This window comes from Dendrobates tinctorius, unplaced genomic scaffold, assembly GCF_039654945.1.
Source record: "Dendrobates tinctorius isolate UK_male_01 unplaced genomic scaffold, ASM3965494v1 ptg000012l, whole genome shotgun sequence".
Classification (NCBI taxonomy): Eukaryota; Metazoa; Chordata; class Amphibia; order Anura; family Dendrobatidae; genus Dendrobates; species Dendrobates tinctorius.
Genome location: NW_027361680.1, coordinates 9885500 through 9907109, shown reverse-complemented (window position 1 = coordinate 9907109; position 21610 = coordinate 9885500). Strand labels below are relative to the sequence as shown.

At 45.3% G+C, this 21610-nt stretch overlaps 1 protein-coding gene across 1 annotated transcript in view; it reads left to right on the top strand.

Annotated features, from left to right (window-relative positions):
• SLC25A38 (solute carrier family 25 member 38) overlaps positions 1-21610 on the top strand; it is a 250829-nt gene that overhangs the window by 1145 nt on the left and 228074 nt on the right. Inside the window, exon 2 of the mRNA XM_073557981.1 lies at positions 15441-15522. Coding sequence (XP_073414082.1) covers positions 15441-15522 — 82 coding nt within the window. The remainder of the gene's footprint in view (positions 1-15440; positions 15523-21610) is intronic.

Sequence of the window (21610 nt, the reverse complement as noted above, 5' to 3'; positions counted from 1 at the left end):
AGTGCCCGAGAACTGACATCAGGCTATGAAGCCTGTGTGTTTTTGGAGTCCCATGATCCCACCCTGCAGTGTATTATGAAGGATTCACACTGCGGGGCTGGGAATCTTGCACCTGTGCATTGAACAGCTTTAGCTTCGCCTGCCCCCATCTCGCTGTTAAAGGGGGTCAGAAACAGAAGAGCCACCTTCACAGAATGCAGCCTTAGTTCTGCTGAAGGTGGCTCTTTTTGTTAAAAACGCCCTGGGGGGGGGTGACCGGTTCCCTTGAAACACACTACCAACACTGGGTTTTGCCCATTTTTGTGTGTGGGGTGAGCATCATACCTTTTACTTTCCCCTGTTCTTTATATGGCTTCCTAGAGTGTATAGAAAATTTTGCAGGATAAAACCTTTGTTTTATTTCTTTGTAACCCCTTTACCCCCGAGGGTGGTTTGCACGTTCATGACTGGGCCACTTTTTACAATTCTGACCACTGTCCCTTTATGAGGTAATAACTCTGGAATGCTTCCATGGATCCCGGTGATTCTGACATTGTTTTCTTGTGACATATTGTACTTCATGCTAGTGTTAAAATTTCATTCATATAACTTGCGTTTATTTGTGAAAAAAACGGAAATTTGGCGAAAATTTAGAAAAATTCACAATTTTCCAACTTTGAATTTTTATGCCTTTGAATCACAGAGATACGGCACTCAAAACACTTAATAAGTAACATTTCCCACATGTTTACTTTACATCAGCACAATTTTAGACCAAATTTTTTTTTTGTTAGGAAATGAGGGTAAAAAGTTGACCAGCGATTTCTTATTTTTACAACAAAAATACCCAAAAGTGACACCATTCTAAAAACTGAACTCCTGACGGTACTCAAAACCACATTCTAGAAGTCTATTAACCCTTTAGCTGCTTCACAGGAGTTTTGTAATGTTTAAAAAAATGAACTTTTTAACTTTTTTTTTCGCAAAATTTACTTCAGATCCAATTTTTTTATTTTACCAAGGATAACAGGAGAAATTGAATCCCAGATGTTGTTCAGTTTGTCCTGAGAACACTGATGCCACATATGCGCAGGTAAATCACTGGGCTCATGGCAGAGCTCGAAGGGGAAGGAGCGCCGTTTGACTTTTCAATGCAAAATTGTCTGGAATTGAGATCGGACGCCATGTTGCGTTTGGAGAGCCCCTGATGTTCCTAAACAGTGGAAACCCCCCAATTCTAACTCCAACACACCCCTAATCCCAACCATAACCACAAAAAAAGAGAAAAAAAGTGTTTCAGCTCACCAGACATTTATCCAATTGAGGTCATTCCAGAGTAACTGAAGTGGGGTGCACGGACATGGAGATCCTGAGCCGACTCCCAGGTGAATGAACCATATACACAAGCAGAGGGAAGGCCAGTCACCAGCAAAATGGAGTATTAGGCCGGGGTCACACTAACTGACGCAAAATACGGTCAGTATTTTACATGCGTAATACGGATGAATGACCCCTAAATAGTGCTCCGTATGTCATCTGTAATCAAGGTGTGGTCACGTATTTTGCACATGTAAGCATCCGTATGTAATCCGTATGGCGAGATTTTCTCACAGGCTTGCAAAATGGACATATAATGGAGCCCTATGACAGGGTTTATCAGAAACCAAAGAATAGATATAGACACATAGAATGCAAATATATATATATATGTATGCTATGTGTATATATATATTCATTCGTTTCTTTATTAAAACTGTCAGTGTGAGTTTACTGTATAGCGCACTGAATTGCCGGCTTTGCTAAGAGACACCTTGTGCGTATTTCTCGCAAGTCACATGTGTGGTCCGTGTGTAATCCGTATTTTTTGCGCACCCATAGATTTGCACGGAGCGTAGAATACGGATAAGAAATATACGCCTGGTGCGAGGTACCCCATAGAGAATCATTGGTCCGTGTCTAATGCGTGCTTTTAGCGCCTCTCTCTCGGCCGTATTCCTCGCCAGTGTGACCCCGGCCTTAGAGGAAAATTAGGCTGTGATATTAAAAACCTTTATCCTAGTTTCATAAAAACATCTTGCTTACACAGCTTCAGACCACATCGGGTCCTTAGTCATAGCAAATAACACTACATACACAGACAAAATTTATACAAAAAGGAAGGAGGTATAAGGTATAATACTCCCTGTCCTGATGAGACTACAATTAACACATGTAAAGAAGAGGAACAGCATCCGGTCCAGGTGAAAAATTGTATCAAAAATCTATTCTGCCAGTACAAAATACAACGTTTCGGCCATATTGTGGAAAAGGCCACAATATGGCCGAAACGTTGTATTTTGTACTGGCAGAATAAATTTTTGATACAATTTTTCACCTGGACCGGATGCTGTTCCTCTTCCTTATTTGGACTATTGTTCATTTGGGTCCATGAACCTTTGAACTGGCATCCACCCCTCCGTTGTGCTGTCAGCTGCTCTTTGCTGTTTACAATTAACACATGTGTCTGTATAAAATCACATGATATACAAATAAAACATATATACATTGTGCAACAGCAACCCCCCCTCACAAACCTAACACTAACAAACCCCTAACTCTAATCCCAACCGTAATCCAAGCCTCAACCCTAACTTTAGCCCAACTCTATCCCTAATGGGAAAATGGAAATAAATACATTTTTTTTTAATTATTACTTTTCCCTGACTAAGGCTAGTTTCACACTAGCGTTTTGGAGCGCAGCGACGGCCTGCGCACGGCCGCCGCTAAGCCCCGCCCCCTGCCGCGCCCGCCGGTAGCTCCGCCCACCGATGCATGACACTGCATGCGCCCTGCGTCCCCTATCTTTATCACAGGGGGCGCAGGCCGTGCGCAGTATGCGTTTGGCGGCGCATGCGCCTTTTTGACGGTGCGCCGGCGCAACCAAACTGCAGCAGGTTGCGTTTGGCGCAGGTCGGCGCACCGTCAAAAGGACGCATGCGCCGCCAAACGCATACTGCGCACGGCCTGCGCCCCCTGTGATAAAGATAGGGGACGCAGGGCGCATGCAGCGTCATGCACCGGTGGGTGGAGCTACCGGCGGGGCGCGGCAGGGGGCGGGGCTTAGCGGCGGCCGTGCGCAGGCCATCGCTGCGCTCCAAAACGCTAGTGTAAAACTAGCCTAAGGGGGTGATAAAGAGCAGTTTGATACTATTTTTCTTGATCACTGTGATAGTCTATCACAGTGATCAAAACAAACCAATAGAAAAAAATCTATTGTTGCTGGGTGCATGCCCCCGCCATTTTCTCCCGGAAGAAGAAGCCGGGGGACTCCAGGGGGGCTGGCATGGACAACGGAGGTATCGGGAGGGGGGGATCGGGGGACCCTATTTCCCTATTTCTCTCTCCTCTGATGTACAATCACATCAGAGGAGAGATAAGTTAACCCCTTAATGACCCCAGCTTTTTTTCGTTTCTCGCTCCCCTTATTTCCAGAGCCATAACTTTTTTATTTTTCCATCGGTATGGCCATCTGAGGGCTTATTTTTTGTGGTACGAGTTGTACTTTTGCACGACATCATTGATTTTAGCATGTCGTGTACTCGTAAACAGGAAAAAAATTCCAAGTGTGGTGAAATTGCAAAAAAAGTGCAATCCCACACTTGTTTTTTGCTTGGCTTTTTTGCTAGGTTCGCTAGATGCTAAATCTGACCTGCCATTATGATTCTCCAGGTCATTATGAGTTTATAGACACCAAACATGTCTAGGTTCTTTTTTTATCTAAGTGGTGAAAAAAAAGTTTGCTTTAAAAAAAAAAAAAAAAAATAAATAAAAAAAAAAAATTGCGCCATATTCCGATACCCATAGCGTCTCCATTTTTCATGATCAGGGGTTGGGTGAGGGCTTATTTTTTGCGCGCTGAGCTGACGTTTTTAAATATACCATTTATGTGCAGATACAAGCTTTTGATCGCCTGTTATTGCATTTTAAATGGTAATTCTGGTGTTTTTCCCGCTACGCCATTTAGCTATCAGGTTAATCCTTTTTTTTTACTTATCGGGCGATTCTGAACACGGCGATACCTAATATGTGTTTTTTTTCTTCATTGTTTTATTGGGGCGAAAGGGGGGTGATTTAAACTTTTATATTTTTTTCATATTTTTTCAAAACATTTCTTTTTATTTTGGTATGCTTCATAGCCTCCATGGGAGGCTAGAAGCATCCACAACTCGATCGGCTCTGCTACATATAGGCGATGAGCAGATCGCCTATATGTAGCAGAATTACAGCAATGCTATGTGCACCGACCACCGGGTGGCGCTCATAGCAATGCATCATCAACAACCATAGAGGTCTCTATGAGATCTCAGGTTGTTATGACAACGCATCGCTGACCCCCGATCACGTGACGGGGGTCGGAGATGCGCGTATTTCCGGCCCCGCGTCCGGAAGTGCTTGTTAAATCCCGCTGTCAGCGTTTGACAGCGGGATTTAACTACTTAATAGGCATGGGTGGATCGCGATTCCACCAGCGCCTATTGCGGGCATATGTCATCTGTTGAAAACAGCTGACATGTCCTGGCTTTGATGAGGGCTCACCGCCGGAGCTCTCATCAGTGCGGGGAATCTGACCTTGGACGTACTATTGTGTCCAACGTCAGAAAGGGGTTAAATGGAAAATCTGACTTTTTTTTTTTTTTCGGTCGCCGTTATACCGTTATTTATAAAATAAAAACCGACCCGAATCATGTTTTCTGGGGTTTCAGCTACCCCTGCAGCTGAGACTCTGGAGAAATTATGACACTGGGGGACGTTATAACCTTAAATATCAGCTCAGCACCGTTAAAAAGCAGCGCTGTGGTTTTAGTACCCTTAACTGCTGCCGTTAAAAAGCGTATCGGCAGTCGTTAAGGGGTTAAATGTTGCTCATCATTCTCCCCTGCTTGTGCCGATCCCCGCAAGAATGATGAGAGCCTTCTTCAGCACCCGGCGCCGGGGAACAGCGCTTACTGCAACACTTCTTCCCTGGCGCCTGTCCGTGTGATACTGATGCGGCACACACATGTCACACGTGTGCCGCAAGTATTACACACATGGACACTAACATCTCCGGTACCGGAAATATCAGTGCGTGTGAAAGAGGCCTTACAGCGGGATTTTATTTTTGGCTGCTGTCGTACGCTAAGGCTACTTTCACACATCAGGTTTTCGGCATCAGGAGCGATCCGGCGTCGTGCCGGAGCGCCGGATCCGGCAAATATTTCATAAAACCGGATCTCATCCGGTTCATCCGTTTTTCGATCCGTTTTTCGACGGATTACGCCGGATCCGGTTTTTAAAAACACCCCTTGTGGCCTTCCGAACGGGATTGGCTACTGGAAAACTATAGCGTGTTCCTACAGCCCTTCTTTGACAGGTTGTAGAGGAGAAAGTGCAGGTTGGAGAGAAGAGCAAGTTACTGGCGAAGATGGATGTTGTGATTGGAAATATTGTGAAGAATTTGGCGGATCTTACAGCGGAGGCAAATCGTTTGAGGGTGATTGTTCTGGAGAAGGAGAGAGCGAGACAGCAGCACATCAGGCATCGTAGACGACGTTTGTGGATCCACCCCATCACAGCCAAGAGAATGACGCGTGGGGTCTATTCTACACTCTGCATGGACCTTAGACGAAACCCGGATACATTTTTTGGATATGTTCGGATGAAAATGGAGAATTTTGGTTACTTGGTGGAGCGCATTGCACATCTCATAAGAAAAGCGGACACCTATTGCCGCTTCTCTGTTTCACCCGCAGAGCGTCTGATGGTGACTTTAAGGTAAGCCACATTTATTGGATATGCTCGCATCAGAGCACACTTTCACTGCAATCTTGTTGGTGGTAGTTTGTATCTCCAAGTGTTATAGCTGAGTTTTGGTATGTAATGCTGTGATTTTAAATTAATTTATTGTTTTTTAATTCCCCACAGATTTCTTGCAACTGGAGAATCCCTTTCGTCACTGCATTTCCAGTACAGACATGGGATTTCCACCATATCTGGAATAGTGAAAAACACATGCCGTGCACTGTGGGACTCCTTAGCTGAAGAGTTTTTACCAGAGCCCACAACAGAGAGGTGGATTGAAATTTCAGAAAAGTTTCAACAGATATGTCAGTTTCCCAACTGCTTGGGCGCTGTGGACGGGAAACATATCCGCATTGTAAATCCAGCCGGATCGGGATCGGAATATTTCAATTACAAGAAATATTTTTCAATTGTCCTCATGGCCATCGCTGACGCGGAATACAAATTTATTGCGGTTGATATTGGGGCCTATGGCCGCTCCAATGACTCTCAAGTTTTCAAACTGTCTGCCATGGGGCGTAAACTGTATGGAAACACCTTCCAGTTCCCACCCCCTAGACCGCTTCCGCAAACATCTGGTCCACCTATGCCATTTGTGTAGGGGATAAAGCCTTCCAGCTGTCAGAACACCTTTTGAAACCGTACGGTAGCAGAGGATTGTCAAGAACAAAACGCATTTTTAATTACCGCCTCACAAGAGCAAGAAGAATGGTTGCATGTACCTTTGGTATTCTGACAGCCAAATGGCGGGTCCTATTGACTGCGATCAACCTCAAGACAGAAACTGTGGACGAGGTGATCAAAGCTTGCATGGTACTCCACAATTTTGTTATCTGCAAGGAACCCATTTCCATTGAGGACACCTCTGAAGAAACCACCTTGCAAGATTACCATGACATTACCACTAGAAGTTCTGTGAAGGTTTCAGTAATGAGGGACAATTTTGCACTATACTATGTCACCTCAAGGCAGAGTACACTGGCAGGATGACAGAGTGTGAAAGATTTGTGCCCTTAACCAAAATGGTGTACCTTCTGTACCAACAGTATATACCTTTGCCAACCAAAGCTGGCTATCTTGTCATGGTCTTACTATTTTTAGCTTTAGGCCACAGGTGTGTACCTGGTTGTGTTTTATGCAAAGTATTTCACCTTTTAACAAAAGTTGTGTACATTGTTAGGAAATCACCAACAATAAACAGAACTTTTTAGGTGAAATACTTTGCTTCAAACACAACCAGGAACACAACTGTGGCAAAAAGCTAAAATTTACCCACAGTTATATACCTGGTTTTGAATACCATTTTACCTTTTAAATACCCTGTATTTAACCTTTTTCGCCGCAGAAAGAAATGACAGACAACCAGTGTAAAATAATTTAACTTTTATTGAAAAATGTTTTTTTTAGTAAACTGTTTTTAAATTTTAATAAACTTTTTTAATAAAGCTTTGAAACCATAAAACTGGTCATTTTTATTAAAATACACACACATTATAAATCTGTGTAGTGTGGGGTGGAAATACTGCTGGAGGGGCTGCGGGACACTTCGACACTGGGAGTGTGGAGAGAGGACTGGGATCGTGGTGGGGAAGGAACAGTTAGAGGTGAAGGTGTGGAAAAAGCTACAGAATGGGTGGACATGTGGGAGGCAGAAGAGGTGGTGGGCGGTGGAGTGGAGGGTTGGGCAGGGACTGTAGGAGCAGATGATGTTGATGGCAAGTTGTATGGGGAAGGAGTTTGGTATGGGGCAGGTTGCTGGAAGTGGGGAGATGTCTGGTACTGGGGAGGTTGCTGGTACTGGGGTGGTTGCTGGTACTGGGGAGGTGGATGGTATGTAATAGGAGGGGGAGGATGGAAAGTGGCTGGAGGGGGTGCAGGTGGAGGAACTACTGGGGTGGGAAGAGGAGGTTGGGAGGTAACGTGCTGGAGAGCACCGTGGCATGAATGCATTACATGCATCTGCTGGGTAGGAGAGAGCGTTTCCATGCGCTCCACAACAGACCTGAAAAAGGTGTGGTTTGGCGAAGATCTTGCTTCTGAATGCATGGTTTGCAGAAGTGTCTTCACCTCCAGAATGCTGGAGTTGATCTGCTGAAAGCCTGCGGAGATTTGCTCTGACAAGACTTTTAGACAGTTCTGGAAAGATGCACTCAGATGCAAGAACTCTGGCGCATAAGTCTTTTCCTGACCCCTCTGCCGCTGCCGCCCAGTACCCGCAGGTGTACTAGAGGTGGCAGGGGCAGAAGGGTGGGGTAAAGGGAAAGCGATCTCCTCACCAGCAGCTTCATGTAATGTAGGCGGCCACGATGCTCCTGTGCTGGTGGATGGGACAGAGGGGTCGAATGTGTGGGAAGGCTGTGAAGGTGCAGATGTACCGGGGCGGTCGAAGTGTCCCTCGGTGCCGGTCTCCTCAGGGATCGCCTCAGAAGGGTCCAACCGTGCAGGCTCCCGAGTGCTGCTCACCGTGCTGTGGAATAAAGAGAAAAAAAAAACAATTAAAAAAGTGACATGGCATGGCCCTGGCTGAAAAAAAATTGTTACATCTAAACATTTTTTTTCACATGTGGTGTGTAATATTTACCTTCTGGTGACCATTGTATCCCGGAGGAACGACAGGGCTTGTGCGTACTTGTACTTGCTCCTGCGTCCTCCAGATCCACTCGGGGCCCGCATCTTTTTATTGAACTCCTTCTTGAAACGATCCCTCACAGACCGCCACCGCTTCAAATTCTTTCCCCTGAAACGAGAAAGGACAAAGTGGTTAGTATACAACATTAGTGTTTCCCAAACTCCAGTCCTCATGGTCCCCAAGGGTCATGTTTTCAGGATTTCCATAGTAAATAGAAATCCTGAACACATGATCCGTGGGGACCACGGGGACTGGAGTTCGGGAAACACTGGTTTACATCAAGCAACCGGTACTGTATATACTTACGCTCTTTAATCTGGGCCCGAGCATCGAGGTCCTCCCAGCACTCCACAAGGAGCGAACAGATTTCCTCCCACAGTCGTCGGGTAACGATCAGGTCAGCGTGGCGGCGGTCAGCCATATTCCAGAGCGGCTCCCTTTCTCTGACGAGATCGATGAGGTGGTCCACATCGATTCCTCCATCCTCACCGTCAGAGTCGGGAGCACGCTGTGAAGGCTGTTAAAGAAAAAGACAAAAATAACATAATTAGCCTCCACACATAATGAAATAAAAAGTGCAACAAAACAAAGCAAAAATATTATACTTACACGCTGGTGACCGCCGCGTTGCTGTCGCCGACGACCCTGGGAGGCACTGCGAGGACCTCTTGGCCGAGCACCAGATTGGGAAGACTAGAGAAGAAAAGAAAAAAATTTATGTGTTTGGATGTAGGCATTTGTTTGCTGTGTGTGGTCTGCAGAACATTGTTTTCTATGTGTTGTGTGTAGTGTGATGTTGTGTTTCTGCGTTTGATGCAAAAAACTTACCAATTGTGAGCCCACTCCAGGTGTCTGTCTACCCCTTCCTTCTTCTTCTGGGAGCTCCTCTTCAGCTTGTGATTCCTGTTTTGAAATAAAAGGCAATTAATAGACATATGTTACAGAGATGATGGATTTTGGAAATAAAAACTTACCATCAAACGCTGACTATGTGAGGGAGGGCTCCCAGAAGAAGATGTGCTGTCTTCCTGCTGGCCAGACTCCATGCCTGTGGGTGGTGTTACTGCTGCTGCCAGTGCTGCTGCTGCTGCATCTCTTGGGCGGCTGTTGAATAAAGAGAAACAAAGGGCCAATGAATATCTTGATATTCCATGGCCCTAGTTTGGAGGAATGGGGGATTTGATAATTACCGTCTCTCATCTGCTGCTGGACTCCCCTCCTCAGCATGTTCCATTTGCTGCTCCATTTGGGGTGGTGGTGGTGCTGATGGTGCTGCAGTGGTCTCCTGCGCCTGGTTCCTGTCTTGGGTGGCATGTTGGGTGTGGCTGAGGGTCCCACTGTGATGCTTTTATATATGTGTCTTGTGGGCAGAGCTACTGAGCATGCTCAGACAAAAAAAAACGGATCCGGCGCATTGCGGCGCTCATAGGCTTTCATTGTGTGAAAAAGCCGGACGCGCCGGATCCGGCGCGTCCGGCTTTTTCGCCGGAGACAAAAAAAAACGTTACAGTAGCCGTTTTTTCCAGACGCCGGATTGCGACACATTGCCGGATCCGGCGAAAACCGGATGAAACGCATGGCCATCCGGCGCAAATGCAAGTCAGTGGGGGGGAAACCGGATCCGGCATTGCATTTCGCCGGATCCGGTTTTTGTCAAAAGCGCCGGATCGCGCCTGACGGCGAAAACCTGATGTGTGAAAGAGGCCTAAAAGACGCTTTTTATTGCCAAAATTAGTTTTTGCATCACCACATTTTGAGAGCTATAATTTTTCCATATTTTGACCAACGGAGTCACCTGAGGTCTTGTTTTTTGCTGGACGAGCGGACATTTTTATTGGTACCATTTTAGGGCATATAACATTTTTTGATCACTTTCTATTCCAATTTTTGGGAGACAGAATGAGCAAAAACCAGCAATTCATGATTTTCTTTTGGGGGGAGGTTTATACCGTTCCGTGTGTGGTAAAATTGATAAAGCACTTTTAGGCTGTGTTCACACAGCATTTCTTTAGCTGTATTTTTAGCGGTTTTTCCAATAAAACCGCTAAAAATAAGCTTCCCATTCATTTCTATGCATTTTGCACTTTTTGTGTATATTGATGTGTTTTTTTTACCGCGAAAAAACCGCATTGCGGTAAAAAACGCAGCATGCTCATTAATTTCGCAGATTTTTCCGCGTTTCTAGCTAGTTCTATGCGATTTGAAAACGTGCGGAAAAATAACGCATAAAAAACGCGCGTTTTCTGCGCAAAAAGAGCACAGAAAAAAAGCGCGGTTTCTGGGAAGGGAGTCAGGTTTTTCAGCAGAAATTTTCTGCTACGTGTGCACTTAGCCTTATTCTTCGGGTTAGTACGATTACAGCGATACCTCTTTTATCCAAAGACATACTGATAGGGAATTTAGATTGTGAGCCTTCAGGGACAGCGATGCTAATGTGTGCAAAACTGTAAAGCGCTGCGGAATTTGTTAGCGCTATATAAAAATAAAGATTATTATTATCTTGTTTTTATGTTTTGGCGCTTTTATATAATAAAAACTATTTTATAGAAAAAAAATTGTTTTTGCATCACTTTATTCTGAGAGCTTTAACTTTTTTATTTTTTCGATGATGACGCTGTATGGCAGCTTGTTTTTTTTGTGGGACTAGATGACGTTTTCAGCGGTACCATATTTATATCCGTCTTTTTGATCGCGTTTTATTCCACTTTTTGTGTGGCGGTATGATGATAAAGCATTGTTTTTTGCCTTGTTTTTTTATCGTGTTCACTAAAGGGGTTAACTAGCTGGACAGCTTTAAAGGTCGGGTTTTTACGGACGCGGTGATACTAAATGTGTACTTTTATTTTTACAATTGTTTAATTTTTTTTTTTTACTTAATTCTAGCTTTTACACTTTGTCCCACTATGGGACAATGATTTTTGCAGGCTGATCACTTCTATAGCATGCAGATGAAGCACCATCTACATGCTATAGAAATTGTCAGCGCTACACTCAGAGCACACTGACTTGAGAGCCTTTCTGTCATGCACTGCCCATGACAGGAAGTTTCTTAGTTCTGGTAACCCAGAGGTTGTCATGACGACATCGGGTTACCATGGCAGCAATCGGGCTGTCAGCCCTCTGCCTGCTGCCAGAACTCTGCGATCGTGTTGTCTGTAACCGATCCTGGCACTTAATGCTCAGGTGTCAACTGTGAGAAATAGGTTGACACCCAGCCGCGATTGGCCGCACACCACGCATGTGCGTGCCCGATCACTATGACATACAATTTGACCATGGATGGAGTAGTATCGGGTCACGTGGACGGTGTGGTATGTCAGATGGCAGAAAGGGGTTATGCCATAGACATGTTTGTAAAAACACTTGGAAACAGGTGGAGCAGCAGGTTTTTGCTATTTAATCTGAGGACAGATTAAGGTAAAGGTTAAAACACAAGGCTTCAAGGATGTCACATGTCAGGCCCTGTGCTGTTTACTTACACTGAAGGTTTTGTCACCTTGTGATTAGCCCCTTTCCATGATAATATGCCGATGTCGGACACCCTCCCTTTGATGATGGCTTCACAGGTGAGCCCACATCTTTCCCGGCACATGTTAGCAGTTTTGAAAAGCTAACGTGCCCGGACCAGCCGCTGAGGGAATCGCGATCCACCCGCGGCTATTAACCCGTTAAAGGGAATCTGTCACCCCTTTTTTCGAATATGAGCTGCCGGCACTCACATCAGTTGCTTATCTACATAATTCTGTAATGCTGTAGATAAGCCACCGATGTAACCTGAAAGATAAGGAAAAATAGATTATACTCACCGGGGGGGGGGCGGGGCGGTGCGGTCCGAAGGGTGTCGCGGTCCATCCGGCTCCTCCCATCTTCATACGATGCCGTCCTCTTCTTTCCTTCCTGTCGTGGCTCCGAATTACGTTTTTTTGGTCGCCGTGACATTGCATTAAAATGCAATAATGAGCAATCAAGAGATCGCATCTGTAACAAAATTGTACCATTAAAAACATCAGCTAGGCATGCAAAAAATAAGTCCTCGCCCAACCCGAGACTACAAAATATGGAGACGCTACGGGTATCAGAAAATGGCGCTTTTTTTTAACAAACATTGGAACTATTTTTCACCACTTAATTAAAAAAAACAAAACCTAGACATGTTAGTCTGTGAATTCATAATGACCTGAAGAATGAACATAGTAAAAATGCAAAACAAAAAACAGTTGTGGAATTGCAATTTCACCACACTTGGAATTTTTTTTCCCATTTTCCAGTATGCGATATGTTAAAACCAGTGGTGGTGTTCAAAAGAACAACTTGTCCCTCAAAAAATAAGCCCTCACATGGCCATATTGACGGAAAAGTAAAAAAAGTTATGACTCTGGAAGAAGCGGAGCAAATAGCGAAAATACCTCCAGTCATGAAGGAGTTATTGCTGTGACTAGCCAGCAGGTGCTTCCGTGTCTGACGCCACCCTCTTTGATAAGTTTCTCACTGTCTATAGACATTGTATATACAGATCTCTGTTGGTTACACTGTCATCCCATGTAAAGGGAGTGAACAGAAAAAGCACAAATCCAAGAAATAAAAATAACATTTTATTAACCCCTTAACTTCTACTGACGGACACAGCCCGTCATGGTCGGGTGTAAGTTACCGCACTATGACGGACTGTGTCTGTCATGTCGACAACTGTCATAGACAGCTGACAGGAACGGCAAGAGGTGCGGGGACCCATGCAGTCGGTCCCCGCACCCAGATCACTGTGATTGGTCAGTCAATCTGACTGACCAATCACAGCATGATCCGGCAGGAGATGCTGAAATTTCAGCATCTCCCGCCCGGTCAGTGGAGGAGCTCAGCGCTGCCAGTGGCTCTGAGCGTCCTGCACTAACAGCCAGGAACAGTGTCCGTGATAGCAGCGTTCAGGGGGAGGCAGAGGGATGGAAGCTTCCTCTGCCTTCAGATCGGCGGCCCGCGATGTAATCGCGGGGCCCAATCTCTGCCATGATGATCCGGGATTGTCATGACAACCTCTGGGTCATCCAGCTACAGAAAGCCTCTCACAGCATGGTCTCAGAAGCTTTCTGCATAGGTATAATCATTGCAATGCTGGAGCATTGCATTGCAATGTACAGGGTGGACCATTTAGGGTATGTGCACACGTGGATTCTGCTGCGGATTTTTCCGTGCAGATTTTGCTAAATCTGCAGGTAAAATGACCTGCTTATTTAGTGCAGATTTCCTGCGGATTTTCGGCAGATTTTGTGCGGATTTCCCCTGCGTTTTTACACCTGCGGATTTCTGTAATGGGGCAGGTGGAAAACCGCTGCGGATTCCGCACAAAGAATTGACATGCTGCTGATTCAAATCCGCAGCAAATCTGCGCAAAAAAATCTGCAGCATGTGCACAGCGTTTTTGGATTTACATAGAATAGAATGGTACTGTACAACGTGGGAGAATCTGCTGCGGATCCGCAACGTGTGCACATAGCCTTATATGGATACACCTAAATAAAATGAGAATAGTTGGTGATATCAACTTCCTGTTTGTGGCACATTAGTATATGGGAGGGGGGAAACTTTTCAAGTTGAGCGGTGACCATGGCGGCCATTTTGAAGTCAACCATTTTGGATCCAACTTCATTTTTTCCAATGGGAAGAGGGTCATGTGACACATCAGACTTATTGAGAATTTCACAAGAAAAACAATGGTGTGCTTGGTTTTAACATAACTTTATTCTTTCATGAGTTATTTACAAGATTATGACCACTTATAAAATGTGTTCAAAGTGCTGCCCATTGTGTTGGATAGTCAATGCAAACCCTCTTCTCCCACTCTTGACACACTGATAGCAACATCTGAAGCGTTAATAAACTTCTTGAATGTAGTTTTGAGCACCTTGAGGGGTGCAGTTTTTAGAATGGTGTCACTTTGGGGTATTTTCTATCATATTGACCTCTCAAAGTGACTTCAAATGTCAGGTGGTCCCTAAAAAAATTATTTTGTAAATTTTGTTGAAGAAAATGAGAAATCGCTGGTCAAATTTTAACCCTTATAGCTTCCTAACAAAAAAATGTTCCCAAAATTGTGCTGATGTAAAGTAGACGTGGGAAATGTTTCTTAAATATTTTGTGTGACATATCTCTCTGATTTAACGGCATAAAAATTAAAAGTTTGAAAATTGCTAAATATTAGAAATTTCGCCATATTTCTGTTTATTTCATAAATAAACGCAAGTTATATCGAAGAAATTTTACCACTAACATGAAGTACAATATGTCATGAAAAAAGTCTCAGAATCAGCGGGATCCGTTGAAACGTTCCAGAGATATAACCTCACAAAGTGATAGTGGTCCGATTTCAAAATTAAGGCCTGGTGATTAACCTACAAAGTGACTTGGTCCATAAGGGGTTAAGTATATGTAAATACAAAGACATGAGAGAAAAAATGACAAAATTAAAAAAAAAAATACAAAAAAATATGAAAAAGTGACCTCAGATGTGAGAGACACTTAAGGCTACAAACCCCTTAAAACACACAACCTGTATTGTTTAAATGCGATGGAGTATACAAAATATGTACTGAAAGGAGCAGTCTATTACAAAAAAATCCTGCTTGGGGCAAAAAAATGTGACAGAATTAATAAAGTGCCTTGTGCAAACAGGGAAAGTCTTTATGCACCTAAATTACCTTTTAAAAAATGCTTGGCAATCTCCATAGCCTCTAGAACATCTGAATCTGAAACAATTTAGTGACACTAGATGGAACGTGCATAATAATGACATTTTGACATTGCTGTGCATTACGTTCCTTTTATCAGGCGCTGTTGTAATGCTTTGTTATGGTGATTCCAGGCGGAATATACCTGAAAGACACCTTGTGCTTATAGCCTAATATTGGGGAACTATATTTCTCACTACTGCTTTATTAACAAATTATAAGTCTGTACCAAGAATGTATTGTATGGATCTCTAATTGGATGCATTTTCCACAAATGTCTTTTCTCTCTACAGGAGCCGAGTAGGCATGTTAAAGCTTTTCCTCACAGTTATTCGCAATGAAAACTTCTTGGGTCTGTGGAAAGGGGTGTCCCCGGTAAGTTGATATGATTATGCACTGGTTACAGGCCTCAAGACTCCTACAAAGTGGCTGTTGGATGGCTTAGTCTTTATACTTATTGGTTTCTGAATTTTGAATCTAAAGCCTTCATGGTGGCTTCATACATAGTACATCCTGTCGTCATGGTTGCATCCTCATTAGTCAGATGTGTATGTGGTCCTTAAGGCCTTATTCACATATTTGTTTTAACTCATACTAAATCTGTTTGGTGTGGGTTTTTCTTTTTTTTTTTTTTACCTGTCATGTGGAAGAAGGCCCAATAACAACTGGTTCTTGGCATCTGTGTTCTGTTCATCATTTCTAGCTCTGTTTGCAATTTTGACCAAAGTAAGACCTGTCACTTTTTTTTTTTCTTATTTTTATCTGATCTACATGTTGATCTTAGAAAAACACAGACTGCACACGAATTACAAGCACTAATGACTGAGTTAGGCCTAAAGTTCCGGTCTCACATAGCGAGATCGCTGATGCGTCACCGATTTTGTGACGCAACAGCGATCTCACCAAAAATCTCGCTACATGTGACACATAGCGGCGACCGGCCCCCCTGCTGGATATCGCTGATCGTGCTCGAATGTCCTGGGCCATTTTTTCATAGTCGCGTCCCGCTGGCCAGCATGCATCGCTGTGTTTAAGGCCGACGAGCGACATCGTTGGTGACGCAGAACTCAGGGACGCAGGCTGGAATCGTTCAGATAGCTGCTGTGTGACACCGCACCAGCGATCCTTACCAGATCGTATCGTTGTCGGGATCGCTGGTGCGTCGTTGAAGAGATCTGCCTGTTTGGCAGCTTACAAGCGACCATGTAGCGAAGCACCAGTGATCCCTACCAGGTCGTATCGTTGTCGGGATCGCTGGTGCGTCGCTATGTGAAGCGGGACCCTAAGAGCGGCATCTGTACATAATGTCGTGTCTTTGTGTTGGACATCCTTTACACATCCTGATGATCCTTGTACAGGGAAAACCAGTACTAGTGAGATCAGTGGTCCATGTCCGTGTGACATCCGTGTATCCGTTTGCTGTCTGTGTTTCACATCCCTGTGACACATACTGGCTTCTGGGAAAAACAGTACAGTTTGTGCTGACCCCAGGCGCCGGCTGCTGCAGGCAGCTTTCTTCATTGTCAACTGGTCTCCTTGAGATCAGCGCAACCAGGCGACAATGATGGGAGTTGTATTCCGCACCCACTGTGTAAAATTAAGTGTTAAATTAAAAAATGGCTTGGGCTCCCACATAATTTTCATAACCAGCAGAGGGAAAGCCCATGGCTGGGGGCTGATGTTAATAATCTGGGAAAAAGCACAATAGGCCAAAAGTTATTCGGGCTATTAACAGCTCACAGCCATTTGCTTAGCCTTTACTGGTGAATTTACTGGGGACCCCAGAAAAAAATGATGTAGGGTGGTCCCCATATAAATTAATGCCAGACAAGACTACACAGACAGCTGTGGGCTTATATTATTAGACTGGGAAGGGGCCTGGGATATTGCCCCCCCCCCCCGTCCTCCCAGGTTACCAACATCAACCATCAGCCTCCCCAGAAATGGCACATCCATGCAATGCTCCAAATCTGGCTCTAAGCTTTGCTTTGCTCTTCCCACAGGTCCTGTGGCGGTGGGGTAGTAGGGTTGGGGTTGATGTCAGCTTTGTATTGTCAAAACACAAGCTGCGGAGACACCATCACATGTTTCTCAATGCAAGCAATGACTGGCCAGATCTTTCCCCGGGAAGGAACAACCACGGGAAGGGCAGTCTCCAATGAAGGAAACCACCTATGCCAAAACATGGTATCCATCCACAGACAGCTGTTTCGGGGTATTGCCCCTCATCAGTGTGGAGTAGGAAACTGGCCAGTAGGAGCAATGCCTAGTAGAAGACTGTGAAAAATGAGGATGAATGAACTCATGGAGATCAACATCCAACACTGCGGAGACACCATCACGTTTCTCAACGCAGTGGTTCTAGAGCAATGCCCCCATCCCTTATGGGAAATATGTAAAAACATGCAAAACACAAGCTGCGGAGACACCATCACATGTTTCTCAACGCAAGCAATGACTGGCCAGGTCTTACCCCGAAGCAGCTGTCTGTGGATGGATACCATGTTTTGGCATAGGTGGTTTCCTTCATTGGAGACTGCCCTTCCCGTGGTTGTTCCTTCCCGGGGAAAGACCTGGCTAGTCATTGCTTGCATTGAGAAACGTGATGGTGTTTCCGCAGCTTGTGTTTTGCATGTTTTTACATATTTCCCATAAGGGATGGGGGCATTGCTCTAGAATCACTGCGTTGAGAAACATGTGATGGTGTCTCCGCAGTGTTGGATGTTGATCTCCATGAGTTCATTCATCCTCATTTTTCACAGTCTTCTACTAGGCATTGCTCCTACTGGCCAGTTTCCTACTCCACACTGATGAGGGGCAATACCCCGAAACAGCTGTCTGTGGATAGATACCATGTTTTGGCATAGGTGGTTTCCTTCATTGGAGACTGCCCTTCCCGTGGTTGTTCCTTTCCGGGGAAAGACCTGGCCAGTTATTGCTTGCGTTGAGAAACATGTGATGGTGTCTCCGCAGCTTGTGTTTTGCATGTTTTTACGTATTTCCCATAAGGGATGGGGGAATTGCTCTAGAATCACTGCGTTGAGAAACATGTGATGGTGTTTCCGCAGTGTTGGATGTTGATCTCCATGAGTTCATTCATCCTCATTTTTCAGAGCTTTGTATTGTCAGCTGACATCAAGCCCAGAGGCTATCAATGGAGAGGCATCTAAAAGACGCCCCCTTTAGGGTATGTGCACAGATTCCGCGCAGATTTGTCAAAATCCGCAGGTCCAATGACCTGCGGTTTATCTGCGAATTTACTGCGGATTAGCCTGCGATTTTCCCCTGCGGTTTGACACCTGTCATGGAGCAGGTGCCAAAACGCTGCAGAACCCGCACAAAGAATTGACATGCTGCAGATTTAAATCCGCAGCAAATCCGAAACGTTTGCACAGCGGTTTCCATTTTATATAGAATAAAATGGTACTGTACAACGCAGCAGAAACTGCTGCGGATCCGTAGGGCCAAATCCGCTGCGGATCCGCAGCAGAATCCGCAACGTGTGCACACACCCTTACTAACCCCATAGTACGTTTTGAAATATACACTGCAAGAATTAAAATCCTTTATCAGATAAAACTCAACACCCTGTTTTTACACACTTATTTAAAAATAAAAAAACAAAGTTATAGTCATGTTTACTCCTAAAATCCATTGACGCCCACGAACCCTGTGTAAAAAAAAAAAATAAATAAAAACAAAAAGCAAAACAAAAAAAGAAAACGTATCCCTCACCTGTCCGACGTGAAGATCATCCATACTGTCCCACGCGATAATCAATCTCTGCTATATCCAGTTTTCAATTTTAACGGTGGCATGATTTGACTGTTCAGGCTGAAAATAAGGAGGCACTGAGCTGCTGAAAATGCAGCTTCAATGATGAACGCTGGTCACTGAAGCTGTTTTCCCACGTTCGGATCACTGTGAGCCAGGACAGTGAACTGCCGTGACCTCAATGAGATCACTGCTAGCACAGTGAGAAAATTCTGCCAAAACCAGGACTTACTGTCTTTCTTTATCGATCACCCATGACCGCACTACGAAAGAGCGGATCCGCCCACCAAGGACAGGAAACCTACAGGTGAAAAAGGGCGGCACCTCTCCCTCTCATCAGTTGGTTTCCTGTCCTTGCTAGCGGAACCCGTGCAGACTTACCTGTGAAGATATCGAGGATGAAAGTCTCCTTCACAGATCTGGCTGGCTTAGGCAAGGACCCTCCTCTACTTTGGCTGGTGCAGGATGCCTGGAAGTGCCACAGTGAGTCCAAGGGGGCTTCAGACATGAGCGAGCGCAAGGTGATTGGCATCCCCTGACTGGGGATGGACTGCTTTGGCATGGCTCAGGGACGGTAGGCGTCTGCAGGTGACTGCCCTGCTCTGCATGCCTCCTGCAATGCTGTGCAGCATGTACGAAGCCAGAAGTGCCACGATTTTGCAGCCAGGAGGCGACCGGATGACCAATGGGTATGCGGCTGAGGAGCACAGCTCATGACGTCCTAAGGAGGTGCCCGTGATACAAGGTGATGCGCCCAGAGGGCGACCGCACCAAGTAATCACACCAGACGGTGTGCAGAGGATGCGGGGAGGCGCTCCCTGATGAAAGGGGGCTTATGATGGCGACGACGTCATGAGGCATCAGAGAGGAGTCAGGGGCTACTCGGGAGCGCATGTGCCAGTATAAAGGTAAGCTGGCACCTCTGCTCAGTGCTTCCTAGCTCAAATTTGGAGTCACAGCCACAACAACAGCAGAAGCATGGGAAGCCACACGAGCCAGTGGAGCGTTGTCGTCTGTGTCAGTAGAGGGGGCAGCCAGAGCACGGAGACACGGGGGTCGGCTAAAGAGAGCAGGTCCAGTCAGCAAAGCTCCGGCAAGGTGGATGAATAAGCAGCCTCCAGGGATGATATCCCGGCTGAGACGTATCCATCCTTTAAACCTGTACCATTTGATTACGACAAGGTGGTAAATGATCTTTGTGAAAGTTTCACTTTGTAATGTGGATCCCCTTCTTTCTTGTCATTTATTTCCAGGGAAAGAAGTGTGTCACTAAAACCAAGCACAAAGAATGTGCTCTGTTTAAGACCTTGTTGCCCCACTCCTGTCAGAAGAGGCTCTGTCAATCCTGTATAGAGTAGACCGTGAAAAAGATGTCTTGATCATTCCATATCTAGATTATTTCCTGGTGCTACGTAAATGAGTCCACCAGTGTAGTAATAACTAGATGTGGTAATGGCTACCTTAGGCCGGTTTCACATTCGCGCTTTTGAGCGCAGCGACGGCCTGTGCACGGCCGCCGCTAAGCCCCGCCCCCTGCCCCGCCTCCACCAGTATCTCCGCCTCCGGGCGCATGACGTTGCATGCGTCATGCGTCCCCTATCTTCATCACAGAGGGCGCAGGCCGTGCGCAGTCCGCGCACAGTCTGCGTTTGGCGGCGCATGCGTCCTTTTGACGGTGCGCCGAGCAGCGCCAAACGCAACCTGTTGCATTTTGGTTGTGCTCGGCGCACTGTCAAAAGGACGCATGCGCCGCCAAACGCAGACTGCGCACGGCCTGCGCCCTCTGTGATGAAGATAGAGGACGCATGACGCATGCAACGTCATGCGCCCGGAGGCGGAGATACTGGTGGAGGCGGGGCAGGGGGCGGGGCTTAGCGGCGGCCGTGCGCAGGCCGTCGCTGCGCTCAAAAGCGCGAATGTGAAACCGGCCTTAGAGGGCTTGGGCTGGTTACTGAATTTAAAAAAAAAAAAATCCAGAAAAAAAATCCAGATTAGTTCCCCTGAAGATTCAGGCGTCTGTGCTCATATTGAACTCAAAAGTGCATAAGTGTCACCTCACGCTCTCTCCTCTGTCACGCTGGCGTGCTCTCCCTGTAAAATTATACAAATAAAAATCATTAAATATGTTCTACCCATAAACTTGTAGTTTTATGTAAAATAAATAAAAAAGTACATGTTTGGTATTGCTGCTTCTAGAATGACCCGACCTATAAAGCTGTAATTTACATCGTATCGCTGAACAAAAAATTGAATGAAACTCCATCAAAAAGACGAATGTAAAGGTGACAACTTAACCTTTTTTCTTAATTTTGCCAGACGTAAATTGTCGGCCCAGAGTCATAAACTGTTGGCCCCTGATGTTGTCTCCTACATTTTGTCTTCTGTTATCTTTGTAAAACAGTGAGGCATTTAGTGGTATGAGCCCTGGTCCATGCAGTCTTGCTAAAGACAGCCAGGCCAGCGGACGAGAGCACCCACTGACCCCCCCCGCCACGTGCCTCCACAGTAAATTAATAAATGGTATCTCTGAAAACATCATCTTGTCTTGTGAAAAAGAAGCCACCATACAGCTCCATCAGAGGAAAAATAGTTATAGATCTTATAATAAAGCGATGCAAAAATAATTATTTTTTCTATAAAAAATAGTTTATGTAAAATCACCAAAACATAAAAAAGTTTATGAATGTGG